Here is a 13,461-nt window from a genome sequence, read left to right on the forward strand (position 1 = left end):
AGCGTGTGCTACAACGGACTTTGCTAACTTCGCGGCAACCTCGAACGATGACCGTGACGCCACCGCTAACAATGTAGCAAGTAACCAACATTGAAGCAAGCTACCCCCGAAGCATTAAAACAAACCATCGATAACAAGATTAACAACAAAATACGGCTGCCGCCTTGCTTCTACATGGGAAGTTCTTCTACAAGCGGATAACAAGTGAAGAAAGAATCGGGGGTGCTACCGTGTTGCGGAAATAATCACGATCTTTTCTGCACAACCTGCGATTTTTTCTGGCTTTTCAGAAACCTGCGGCGCGATAGCAACGAATGACCCTTCGTCACAGCAAATCTTGCTGCCGTCTCTCGAACATCGCGCGCACGTGGTTGGGCTTTTTGAAGCTGCCCACATCGTTTGGCACAGGCAGTCTTGTGACTTTCGCTCGCTGTGTGCCTATTACCTGCAATGTTTCTACACTCACACTGTTTGTGAACCCCACTGCGGTGCACAGATAAGACGGGGGATCTGCCGCGCACATACAGAAGAAAAACAATACGGCACGTGGCAACAGGCGAAAGGTAGAGAAGGAGCGAGCTGAGGTGAATTGGCAAAATAATAAAAAATTGAAGATATTTAACGGGGGAGAAGGCTTGGTATCGGTTAGTGGGACTGCAGTGGATGAATGTAGAGGGCACAATTATTACGCAGGGGAAAAAAAATTGGCAGATCCTATGTACAGTCGGAATCGATGATATGCGAAGCACGAATGAGAAAGGTTGATATGTCATTTTAATATCAGCGCAACATTACAAGGTGGAGGTAAATGATGGCATACATGACTTCCGTTTCATGATTATCATGTTTAAATGTGTATTTTACCTTCGTCATCTATTCACGTCACGTGATACTAAATTTAGTATATGTGGAGCTAGCGAAACGACCACGAGCACGCTATGAGTGTGGTATGCTGTCATCTCTCATATGACACACGTGTCAATAACGGCAGCGAGCGCATCTTGAAGGGCCCAATATACTCCGATGTAGCGTTGACGCGCGCACACGTTGGGCACAGCGACGTTACGTTAGCAAAACACAAGCACTCAATAGTCTGATGCCAGGTGCGATCGGCGTGACCAGTGTCTGTCGGCGCGGCCCAACAGCAATCTGTGCGAAATGCAATATACTGCATTTCGCGTCAATGCGTTACCCAGGCAACACTGCATCTCCCTCTTTTCGTGATGGAGGGACGCCGAACGCGCTGAAACACGCATGCGTCAAAGCAACGCAGTGCAACGCGTGCCTGCGAGTAAGTATATAGCAAGACCAGCGCCTGCCGTCGCAACGCCGGCTTGATGCGTCGAAATGAACGCCGGCGAGCACTCCCACCGCATCATGTCGAAATGTATTGACGCGGTGACTGTGGCATGTGTGAAGCTAGCGAAATGGCCACGAGGGCATAATGAGTGTGGCATGTAGTCATGTTGCTACATGACACGCATGTCGTGATTATCATGTTTGTATGTGTCATTTACCTATGCTGCACGTTCACGTCGCGTAATATCGAGTTTGGTACATGTGAAGCTAGTGAAATGGCCGCGAGCGCATCATGAGCGTAGCATGTAGTCATGTTGTTACATGACACGCATCTCATGTTTATCTTGTTTACACAGTATCATACCTTCGTCATCTATTCACGTCCCGTCATTCCAAATTTGGTATAAGTGAAGCAAGTGAAAAGGAAACTGCCGCCAGCGCATCATTAGCGTGACATGTAGTGATGCTGTTACATGACACGCAACTCATGAATATCATGCTTGCACCAGTCACATAGCTTCGTCATCCATTCACGTACCGTTATACCAAATTTGGTATATGTGACGCTAGCGAAACAGCTGCGAGCGCATCATGAGTTTGGCATGTACGGTAGTCATGTTGTTACATTACACACATGTCATGATTTTCATGTTAGAGTCTGTCGCTTGTGTTTGCCATGCAATCATGTCATACCATACCAGTTTTGCAACATGCCATGTGAACGAAACCACCGTAAGAACTACAAGACCATGAAATGTAAATCATGACATTCATGACATACATGTCATGATTTTCATGTTATGTGTTGACTAGTCAAATATGTTCTTCATACAGTCATGTTATGCCATACCAAGTTTGTTATCGATACCATTATTCAAACGGCCAGGAGAGCTAAAAGTCGTAGGCGGCTTGATAGATAGATAGATACGCTCAAAGTCGCCGAAGTTCGCTAAGACATGCTTTGCATTTAAAAATCCAAATTTTGATGACTGAAGTTGGGGGTGCGTTTATTATGCGAGTGTGTTCATTACGTGAGTAAGTACGGTATATGTGCAATAGGCACATGTTTTGTTACAGATACGAAAGATGTATCACAGTCTATAAGCAGCTACTGCCGGGGCGGGAGTTGCATCGCAGGAGGAATAACATGTTGAAGCTTGGGGACATTTGTTTCTTCAGCCAACTCTCTATTGAACCGCGACAAAGGGTGGGTCACTTGCAAAAAAGTTGAGCACTGTACAGGTTGTTGATATGAGGGCTGCTCACTGTTCGCATTCACTTTAGGAAATACGTGAAAGACAAATCTGTTCTCTGTAGATGGAGTGACCACTCGTCTTATTCTATATAAAGGCTTTCAAGTGGGCTTGTTCTAAAGGCACCTGTGGACAGGCAGATGCCTAGATAATAAACAGGGTCCAACATTTTCAGAGCGCTTGGCAAGGCTGATTGATAGACTATTGTTCCGTAGTCAAGACGTGAACGTACAAGGCTTTTGTACAGGTTCATGAGGCACTTCCTGTCGCTGCCCCAGGACGTGTGTGACAGTACCTTAAGAGGATTCATTGTTATCATGCATTTACTTTCAAGGTGTTTGTTGTGTGGTACAAATGTTAGTTTCGTGTTTAAGATTATATCTCGGTAAATTATGTTCTGTGCTTATGGGCAGACGTTCATCTTTCATGATAATCTGAGGACCAGAGTGCAAGCCTCTTTTCTACGCAAACAGGACCCATGTGCTCTTTTGTGGGTTGACTTTGAGCCCATTTTCATCAACCCATTCGGACGCTTTGTTACGAGCAATCTGAACCTGTCGCTCACAGATGCTGAGGGAACACCATTAAAAAGCTATTTGGATGTTGTCAACATACGCGGAGTCAAATATGCTATGGGGGATGTACAAACGGAGGAAGTTTATTTTATAATAAAGAGCATACAATTCAGTACCCCAGCCTGTGGTACTCCAGTTTCCTGTACAAATGTTTGGGACAAGACATTGCACACTTGAACGTGGAACGTACGATTAGAAAGATAACTTTTAATGATATCGAACATATTATCATGTATACCTATATGCAAGAGGTCTCTCAATATCCCAAACCTCCACTCGGTGTATTATAGGCCTTCTTCATGTCGAGAAACACAGATAGAAAAAGCAGGTTATGAACGAAAGCTTCACGTGTGCATACCTCAAATCGTATGAGACGATCGGTGGTGGATCAGCCTTTTATAAACCCGCACTGGTATGGGTCTAGAAGTTTGATTCGAAGAAGTGGAGTAGGTAGCAATTAATCATTTTTTCCCAAGACTTTACAGATGCAACTTGTTAATGCTATAGGTCTGTAATTGGACGCAGTGGAGGACTCCTTACCCTGCTTCAGAGTTGGAATTATAACAGCTTCCTCTCAAGAAGAAGGGATCCCACCAGAAAACCATATAGGATTGTAAAGAGAAAGGAAGTTTTTTGTGCTTCGAAGGATAGTTGCTTCAGCATCTCCAGCATCTCGTATATTATGCAGTCAGGACCTGGAGAAGATGTGTTCCAACAGTTCAGTGCTCTTTGCAATTCTGCTAAGCAGAATGGCTCGTTGTACTCCTTGATTTTCTAATATTTACTTTCTAGGTTTCTAGTTCTAAGTGCGTTTTGTACTTTTGGAATGTGTCAGAGTAGTGTAAGGAGCTTGATATATGTTCAAAACAAGCACCAAGAAAATGAGCTTGGTTCTTCAATCTTTGATTTGATTGATTTTGTGGGGTTTGACGTCCCAAAACCAGTATTTGATTATGAGAGACGCCGTAGTGGAGGGCTCCGGAAATTTTGACCACCAGGGGTTCTTTAACGCGCACCCAAATCTGAGTACATGGGCCTACAACATTTCCGCCTCCATCGGAAATGCAGCCGCCACAGCCGGGATTTGATCCCGCGACCTGCAGGTCAGCAGCCGAGTACCTTAGCCACTAGACCACCGTGGCGGGGCTTCTTCAATCTTTCCCCGGGAATATTTGCTAATGGTAGAGAATATGTTTGTTCGCTTTTAATTTTTTGGGACTTCTCCCTTATCTGTGTACGAGTTGACGCTCATTATTAACTTTGTCCAGCTCTCTTGTCTGTCTTGTCTGCGTTTTCTCTTTGCCTGTGATTTGGCCTTCTAAAAATTTTTCAAGTTTTCCGCAGTTAGAAAGTCCCGAAGAAACGTCCACGCTTTGTTCTGATTCATCCGAGCTTTCCTACAGGCATTATTCAACTATAGAACTCGCTGTTTGGAACCCGTTTCGCTCTATTGAATAATGCACTTAGATGTGGCATCAATAATAAAAGCTGTGAAATACGTAACAGTGCCATCTTTAGTCAGAGCGGACATCTCAGTCCATGTCATGAGGGTAAGAGTTTAATGCTGTTCCCAATCAGCAGAGTCGACCTTCCATCTCGGAACCTATGGGGGTAGTCGGCCGCAGGTAACCAAACTCTTTCTTATGAAGAGTCCCTAATGATTCACTAATACTACAAGTTTTGTCTCTAATATTTGTGTTGTAGGTCTCAGCAATTCGACTTGTCAATCGACTTTAATGTATAAAAAAAAGAGCAGTTTCGGTAAATATGAAACGATGGGCTTACAATGATGGATGAAGTCGTGCAACCTTTTCAAGTGAAAGCACATGTTCCATGAGCTTTGACAAAATATGTATTAGAGCACTGGTAGGAGCAGGTAACAATAATATGAACACAAAGGAGATAACTGTGCTACACACAAATAAACCAGATACACACACAGCTGCAGACTTGCAACTAACCTTTACTTCGCACAGTCCACCTATAAGTACGATTCACAGAAACTATCACCACAGATGCGCTTATCAGTGAGGTACCATCACGAAAATCATAGCAATCATAAGACGTCGCCTTAAGAATGCTCACCAATTAATCCCATCTGCAAAAACTCACACACTCACTTCCCTTCCTTATGTAGTACGCTTCGCAAATTTACCTTGCTCCATTTTCGGGACAGCGACTCAATATCTTAACATCATTCAGTATCGGTTCACACTTGCACTCCAAGCAGTGGATGGGTAAGCCCGTGCTTACACAGTTTTTTACTGACCATTCGTGTTCACACGTTAATGCACCTTCCGGTCTGTCCTGCCTGCACATGAGCGAAGCATAGAAGATCTCTGTGTGTGCACAGAGAGATGTGCTGTAGCAAGCAGTTAGGCAGTCTGCTGAATGTTGCTATAATGTCATCTTTGTGCATGTCATTACTTGATTTGATATGTGGGGTTTAAGGCCCCAAAACCACCATATGATTATAAGAGACGCCGTAGTGGAGGGCTCCGGAAATTTCGACCACCTGGGGTTCTTTAACGTGCACCCAAATCTGAGCACACGGGCCTACAACATTTCCGCCTCCATCGGAAATGCAGCCGCCGCAGCCGGGATTTGAACCCGCGACCTGCGGGTCAGCAGCCGAGTACCTTAGCCACTAGACCACCGCGGCGGGGCATGTCATTACTTGAGATGCCACATGCTGATGAAGTTGTCCACACAGGCGTTAGTGAAAAACTGTTCTCAGAGAAAAACAAACAAGCATATCATCATCCGATCGAATGTCTTCGATCGTCTTCGATCGATCGAAGACGATCGCCGACATGCTGGCAATGTACGTCGATGCCGAACACAAGACGTGGGACGCCATTCTTCCGTACGTGACCTTCGCATACAACACGGCGGTGCAGGAGACGACGCAGATATCTCCATACAAATTGGTCTACGGAAGGAGCCTGGCAACGACGATCGATGCCATGTTACCCAACGTCACCGACGAAGAAAACCTCGATGTGAGTGAGTACCTTCAACGCGCCGAAGAAGCCCGACAACTCGTCTCCGTATCAAGAATCAACAGACAACCAACAGCCACTGTTACAATCTTCGACGACGCTTCGTGGAATACCAGCCCAGTGAACGTGTTTGGGTGTGGACGCCGATATGCCGACGTGGACTAAGTGAAAAGCTTCTGCGACGGTACTTTGGACCGTACAGGGTGGTTCGACGTCTCGGCCCACTTGATTATGAGGTTGTCCCCACTGGCATCACGAACTTTCAACGACGCTGATCGCGACCTGAAGTCGTCCATGTCGCGCGCCTCAAGCCGTTTCATGCGCGTTGACAAACTGAAACAGTGTTTTTTGTTTTATTATTGTATCGTAATTTATTCATTGTACTTTCTTGCATTATTGTTATACCTTCATCTTTAGTTAAATCATCGGGACGATGCCTTTTTCAGAGGGGGGCAATGCCACGTTCCATTTTCAAGGTTTTGTTATCGTCCCAGAACACTACACAATTCTCAGCGCAAACCGCGCCTGCAGTTTTCGAGAAGCTTCCGGACTGTAGTAGATCATTTCGATAAGATCACGCCTACTCTGCGAACTGTACAGATTATTCTGGAAGCTACGCCACCGCCAGCGATAACGCTAGAACATTTAACGGCAAGAGTATAAATGCCGATACGCTTCGCCGCTTGTCAGTAGTTGATCGACGGCCGACGCTCCGTTCACTGCTATCTGTGCAAGACTGCTACTGTAATCGAACTTTCCGTTTACCGGACACAGGTTCGCCCGAATAAACAGTTAAATCCCAACATAAAGTCTCCTGTCTTCGGCCACATCACGACCCCGTGATAATATGCAGGTCCCAAAAATTTTCGACCGAAATTCAGTTTCAGTTTAGGCCTAGCGCAGTGGTACCATCCTCAACCGGTGTTCGCGCGCTTCTGCGCTAGGCGCTAGGTAGTGTTAGCGGGGGTAGCAGGCGTTAGTCTTACAGACCCACACGTGCAACAGTAATCAGTTGCCTTTGCTTCAACTTGGCGGCCGTAACGACGGCCAGGATTTCGCTTCTGTGATATACTATGTTACCACCGTGCAGGCAGTACTCGGTTGCTTTTAAAAGGAAAGTTATGGCTGCTGTCAAAACCATTGGCAACTGTGCCGCAAAGCGGCAGTGCAGAGTCAACGAGCGGAGTATTCGCGGTTGGCGGAAGCAGAAGAACGCTCTGTTTGCTTGCAGTGGTAGCGAAAAAGTTTGTGCGGATCAATAAATAGAGAATTTCCTGATGTGGTACGAGAACTCGCAGACTTAGTGCGGGAGCAGCGAGCTGCAGATCTCGCTGTTAACATCGAGCTGCTACAAACGAAGGCAAGGGACATCCCTCGAGACAAAGGCATTCAGTCGGAGGATTTCAAAGCGAGCAAGCATTGGGCGTCTCTATTAATGCGCCGCGCTGGGTTCTCTCCACGTCGGCATACGTCGATTTCGCAAAAGCTACCAAAGAGCTAGGAAAAAGACCTTGTGAAGATTCAAAAGTACGCAATTGCGTTGCAAAAGCTTCTCCCCTTTCAGCTGGGTAAAGATCGGCAACAAGGATCAAACGCCAGTCTACCTGGATATGCTCCCAGCACTGACTGTGAATCAGAAAGGCTCCAGGCATGTTATCGTGCGATCGAATAGGAACAATAGAACGCGAGTGACTGTAATGTTGTCCTGCATTCGATTGAACATGCGGAGTTCAATCGAGTGCAGGAAAGACTAAGCCGAAGGGGGAGAAGTTGCCGAAATATGTCATCGCCCCCTTCCAGGCCAAGGAGTGGATGGACGAATTACTAGTGCTTGACTGGATAAAGTCCGTGTGGTATCGACAGCTCTGAGCACTGCTGGGACTTCCTTCGATGCTTGTGCTCGACGAGTTTCGGTGTCATCTGACCAACTCCGTAAAGTGACTGATGCGCGACTTCCACACCGAGCTCGTCATCATCCCGGCTCGGTGCGGGAGTCGGCTGCAGCTGTGATGTCATCTCGGGTGTGATGACATCATCTCGGGTGGGATGACATCCCAGCTGCAGCTGCTTGATGTGTGCCTTAGTAAGTAATTTAAGGACCATGTGAAGCGCCTGTCCGTAGAGTGGATGAGGTTTGAAGAACCAGTAGTAACCCGAACCGAACAGCTTGAACAGGCCTCGCCAGCGATGCTATGCTCGTGAATAGTCGAGGCTTTGGCCTGTTTTCCCGAGGTGCTCGTTCGCCGCGCATTTGAAAGTGCTCCATGTCGACTGCACTTGAAGGCACTGAGAATGATGCGCTGTGGGAGAGCATTTCTTACAAGGGAGCTTCAAAAGAGAGTGCATTCGACGACGACGATGAAATAAGTGTGTCAATAAATGCATTTTTTCGTTTTACCCTAGTTATACTCGGCCGAAAACTTTTTTCTCGCGTTTGCTATCCCCAAATTACATCCCGGACTATATGAGAGTCTGAGCTATTGTGGCTTTTAGAGTAAATGGGTGAACACGCTGTCTCGATTTGCCAATGTGATAATACAGTCAAACACGGTTATATCAAACCCACATATAGCCCCGCCGCGGCGGTCTAGTGGCTAAGGTACTCGGCTGCTGACCCGCAGGTCGCGGGTTCAAATCCCGGCTGCGGCGGCTGCATTTCCGAAGGAGGCGGAAATGTTGTAGGCCCGTGTACTCAGATTTGGGTGCCCGTTAAAGAACCCCAGGTGGTCGAAATTTCCGGAGCCCTCCACTACGGCATCTCTCATAATCATATGGTGGTTTTGGGACGTTAAACCCCACATATCAATCAATCAAACCCACATATATTGAACTCGTAAGTTATCCCCTTGAAATTCTTTTGTAAAAGTATTGAAATTCGCACGTTTATATAGAAAGATGTTTTTACCCACCTTCGAATATATCAAACGCCGCGCAAGCTGGAAGGTGCACTTCGGCACTCGCCCCCCCTCCCCTCCCCCCTTGCGATTTCTGCAGCAGCGCGGCTCTGCGCGCAAGTTGGAAAGCACGCTCTGGAACTCACAGCGTCCAGCGACCTTGACGCCTCCGCCAAAACCTGAAACGCTCAAAAAAAAAAATAAAAGATTAGGGCAAGATGGCTCGGACTGCACAATCTCTAACTTGCACAACAGCTTTTTTTTTTCCGTTTCTCTTTCTCTGTTATAATTTTTCTGAGTACCCGTCGGCTCGCAGAGCAGGCATAAAGGAGCCGCCGTCCTTCTCCTTTCACCTTTTCTTATTTTTTGTTGCTGTTTTGCGAGTTTTGATCAGCCCTCGCAGGTGGCCATCGCCTCGCGAGCGCTATGTTGCTTCCGCTGTAGCATCACGTACGTACCACCACATGTGCAGCATTTCTCTTTTACCTGCGTGGCATGCAAAGCCGCTGTGGACTACTTAAATTGTCGACTTTTTATGTAGCTATTGCCAGCACCAAGAAGTGCAAGACCCTTGACTGTACGACGAAGTTGAAAGCTATTTAGCGCATTGAGGCGGGCGACAAATGTTCGACTATCGCGAACAACTTCGAGATACCACGGAGCACTCCCAGTACTTTGGTGAAAAACAAGGCAGATATCAAGGCAAAGGCGACGGAGCAGCGAACGTTGGTAGCCTGTCATGTGCGCGCTTATGCCCATGGGAATCTAGAAAAGGCACCTTATGCCTGGTTTTTAGAAGTGCGCGCGAAGAACATTCCGGTGGATGGCCCGATGCTGATCGGCAAGGCCAAATGGTTTGCCACCGCACTTGCTGAAACATCTTCGCCGACAACAGCGGGTGGCTTCAAGGATTTAAGCAGCGCTACAACATCGTTGGCAACACCATTTCAGGTGAAAGCAAAGCTGTTAGCTGCCAGGATATCCAGCAGTGGATGACGAAGGAGTGGCTGGAAATTCCGCGAAGTTTTCTCCCGCGGAGATCTTCAATGTCTGGCGAGACGTGAAGACGAACACAGTGATCAACTGCTTCCGCAAGGCCTGCTTCGAGACAACGGGACTTGTGTAAACCGATGAAGATGCATTTCGTAAGTTGTCGTCCCGCTTCCCGGCAAGAGTTTCACAAAAAGTGTCTGCGAACGACTTGGTAGAAGCGGACTGCAATGTCCAGGCCGACAGCTCATGTGACAAAGAGGATCGTCCCTACGAGGTGCTGGCTACACGCGCGTACTTTGGCCTGAAGTAAGTGGCAGCAATGTTCGGCATTATTCGCCGTTGTATCGGCCACATGGAGGGAACCGGACTGTTCCACCTGGACAGCCTTGATAAGGTGGAGACTAGCATCTTCAAAATTTCAAAAACGAATAATCAGGCCAAGATTAGCTATTTTTATCACGCAAATAAATCATTCTGTTGCGGTGTGTGCTCTGAATCAGTTGTCACTCTTAAATGCACCTATTGTCGGTGATAATCTGCTACAGGTAAGCTCTTGGGGCCTCTATTCGTTTTATATAGAATTTTTCATATATCGAACTAATTTGCGATCCCCTTCGAGTTCGATATATCTGTATTCGACTGTATAAACCTTCTATCATGGGAATACTGTGAGAAGTAGTTCTGGTGAAAGATTTTATACGGTGGATGTAAACACTTCTGGTGCTTTCAACTAAACGTCACCTTAAAGGTGTTTACAAGTCTTCAATCTTTAATATGAATAATGTGTTACATGGGCAGCACATTGAGGTTTTACTTTTACATGCACTGGGTTTTCAATAAAACTTTTCTAAAGCAAGTATTATGCAGCAAGTATTACCAACATTAATAAAGAATATCAAAAAAGCTATAAGAAGTAGCACTGCCCTTTTCAAAAAAAGCACCGCAAACTGACCTGTGTTCCTGGCTCCAGGGTAAGAAGATGAGCCGTCCTCCTGAGATTTTGAGAACACTGGTGGTGTCTCACCAAATGTGATGATCATCACCTGAATGAGGCCCAGCAGGTCGGATGAGCTCTGCAAAACAGCCATGCAACAACACAACTGCTTTAGTGGCAATTCAAGTGATGCACTGCAAACATCAGGCCTCGCCGCAGCTGTTGTGCAGAACTCCTCCAAAACAGCATCTTGGAAGCATTTGGCAAGCTCCGGAACAGAAGGATAGTCTACAATGAGGGAGATATTTTCACAAAAAGGAAAACAAGACATGTGTAGAGCACAATCAGTTATAACTAAGACTTCATGCTTTTGTAACTTATTTTTGTTGATATTCAGAAGATATTTTTTCGAGTTTATTTTTAAGGAGAAAATTTGCCGTTTATTGGAGCTTATTTCTCGTAAATTCCAAATCCTCCAAAATTCGGTGTTCAATTTTGCATTATAAGTTGTGCTCTGATTATTGTGATTTCCAATAAAAATGCGTCGCATTGTTGCTGATAATCCCATTTCTCCAGATTTACATTCTTTTTTTACTTGCTGCTAATAAGACTGTACTGCTGTGAATTCGCCAAAGTTCATTTTCAGGAACTAGTCTCAGTTTCTCCTTCCTGCCTCTTTAAACTTCTCAATGAAAAATAAATTTCTTACTGCGATTCTTATTCCCAATACTCCTAAACTTTAGACGAAATGATCTCTGAACACAAAATCTTGCAAACATACTATAGGCATTTTAGATGTCCTTAAGGTCTGAGCACACAAACACATACACACTCAAGTCCAAATACCCAAATATAAAACAATCACGTTTGTTTATGTTACTGCCTCAATAAGCTTGTTGTATAGACACAAATATATTTTACAAGGTTGCTGCTGCTGACGGAGGTGTGCTCCTTTCGAGTGATGATTGTGAGCTTTGAAAATGTCCTTTCAAAATTGAAAATACCCTCTTAAAATCGGAATTTATTGGTTAAATCTGATTTGTGAAATATGTTACCGCACGTGTTTACTGAGGCTGGTTTCCCGAAGTATGTTTTGATGGCCGTTGCTGAGTGTATACTCTGAAAAATCAGAATGAGCCCAGAGACTAATGCTCGAACCCACACAAGGGATAAGGGCTGGAACAAACGAAACTTTATCGTTATTCCCTATATTGAGGGCTTCGCCCACAACCTCAAAAAAAGTGGCCAGCAGGTGCGACGTAGAATTGGTTTTTTTTCTGCCCCAGAAAACCTGGCTAAGATGAGCAAGGTCGTGAATCCTGGTTTAAGGAGAGAGCGAGGCTGCAAAATCAAGCATCGGAACAAGTACATTGCATGCATTGAAGGGGTGGTGTATGCTCTACCTCTGTCTTGTGGCAAGTGGTACATCAGCCAAACAGGCAGGTGTTTAAATGAGCGGTTGAAAGAGCATGCTCACAAGGTCTCTTCTACAGTATTGGGCCACCTCGGCATCCATTACCGGGACACCGGTTGTGTCCCCGACTTTCAGCATTGTAAGGCCATTAGGCGTCATTAGGATCAGATGATACGTGAAATTTATGAGGGCGCAAAAATGGAAAGGCTGTGCAATCTCTGTGTCAGCAGGCCTTCGATAGCTCTATCACAAAAAGGAATAGATTTTCTTCAGAATGTTGGCAAACGTGATGTTCATGGCGGGTTATCACGATGATACTTGGTTGTTGGGCGAATTCTGTTTTCTTTGGTTAGTCATTCCTCTTATTTGTCAGATACTGCTCAAGTATATAATGTGCAGTTCCAAAATAAATCTTGTTCTAAGCCAGTGCCGCTGTCTGTTTCTTTCTTTTCTTGTCCCTTGTTATTGGCGATGTTTTTATGTGAATTATGTCGTACCAACTCGCCCAAGCAACCACGTTGGCTACTTTTATTAAGAGGCATCACATTATTTATTTTCGTACCGGGCTCCACTCGTGCAGATAGGGCAAGAAGACGCGTCCTGTCTGGTCCACGTGCCGGGACACCTTGATCTGCATGTAGCTTGTGGGCTTCACGTAGCACATGGGCGAGTTGTACGGGTGCGTATCCAACAACCAGATACACACTGGGATGTTGTATGTCGTGCCTGCACAGTCAAAAACCAACAAACTGAAATTTCAAGGCAACTCCCATAGAAAGCTGCTTCATCTCAATGCCATAGATTTTAGCGGCTATCAAATCAGCCTTAAGAATTGGCCATAGAGAGGTGCACGTAATAGGTGCCTGCTCCTTCTGTGGGAAAGGTCATTCGCGTTTCGCTAGAATGAAGAACGTTGATATCAGATTTCTCTATACCCAACCGAGCAATGAACCTGCCTGCGATTAAAATGCTGCATTACAGTTAGCGGGACAAAAAAGGTTTAAGAGGACACACAACTGAAAGTATAAACGACAAGTGCAAACTAACGACTAAATTTAGTACAAAAGAAAACATGAAGGAAAAAAGAATTGCAGGAA

At 45.6% G+C, this 13,461-nt stretch overlaps 1 protein-coding gene across 2 annotated transcripts in view; it reads right to left on the minus strand.

Moving 5' to 3' along the window:
- Nucleotides 1-13,461, minus strand: part of TSG101 (tumor susceptibility gene 101) — a 282,331-nt gene that overhangs the window by 147,575 nt on the left and 121,295 nt on the right. For both annotated transcript variants that reach the window (XM_075882468.1, XM_037418098.2), the window contains 2 exons: nt 12,927-13,090; nt 10,969-11,089 (listed from right to left, as the gene is read on the minus strand). In XM_075882468.1, the coding sequence (XP_075738583.1) occupies nt 10,969-11,089; nt 12,927-13,090 (285 nt within the window). The remainder of the gene's footprint in view (nt 1-10,968; nt 11,090-12,926; nt 13,091-13,461) is intronic.

The sequence above is a fragment of the Rhipicephalus microplus genome, unplaced genomic scaffold (assembly GCF_043290135.1).
Source record: "Rhipicephalus microplus isolate Deutch F79 unplaced genomic scaffold, USDA_Rmic scaffold_12, whole genome shotgun sequence".
NCBI lineage: Eukaryota > Metazoa > Arthropoda > Arachnida > Ixodida > Ixodidae > Rhipicephalus > Rhipicephalus microplus.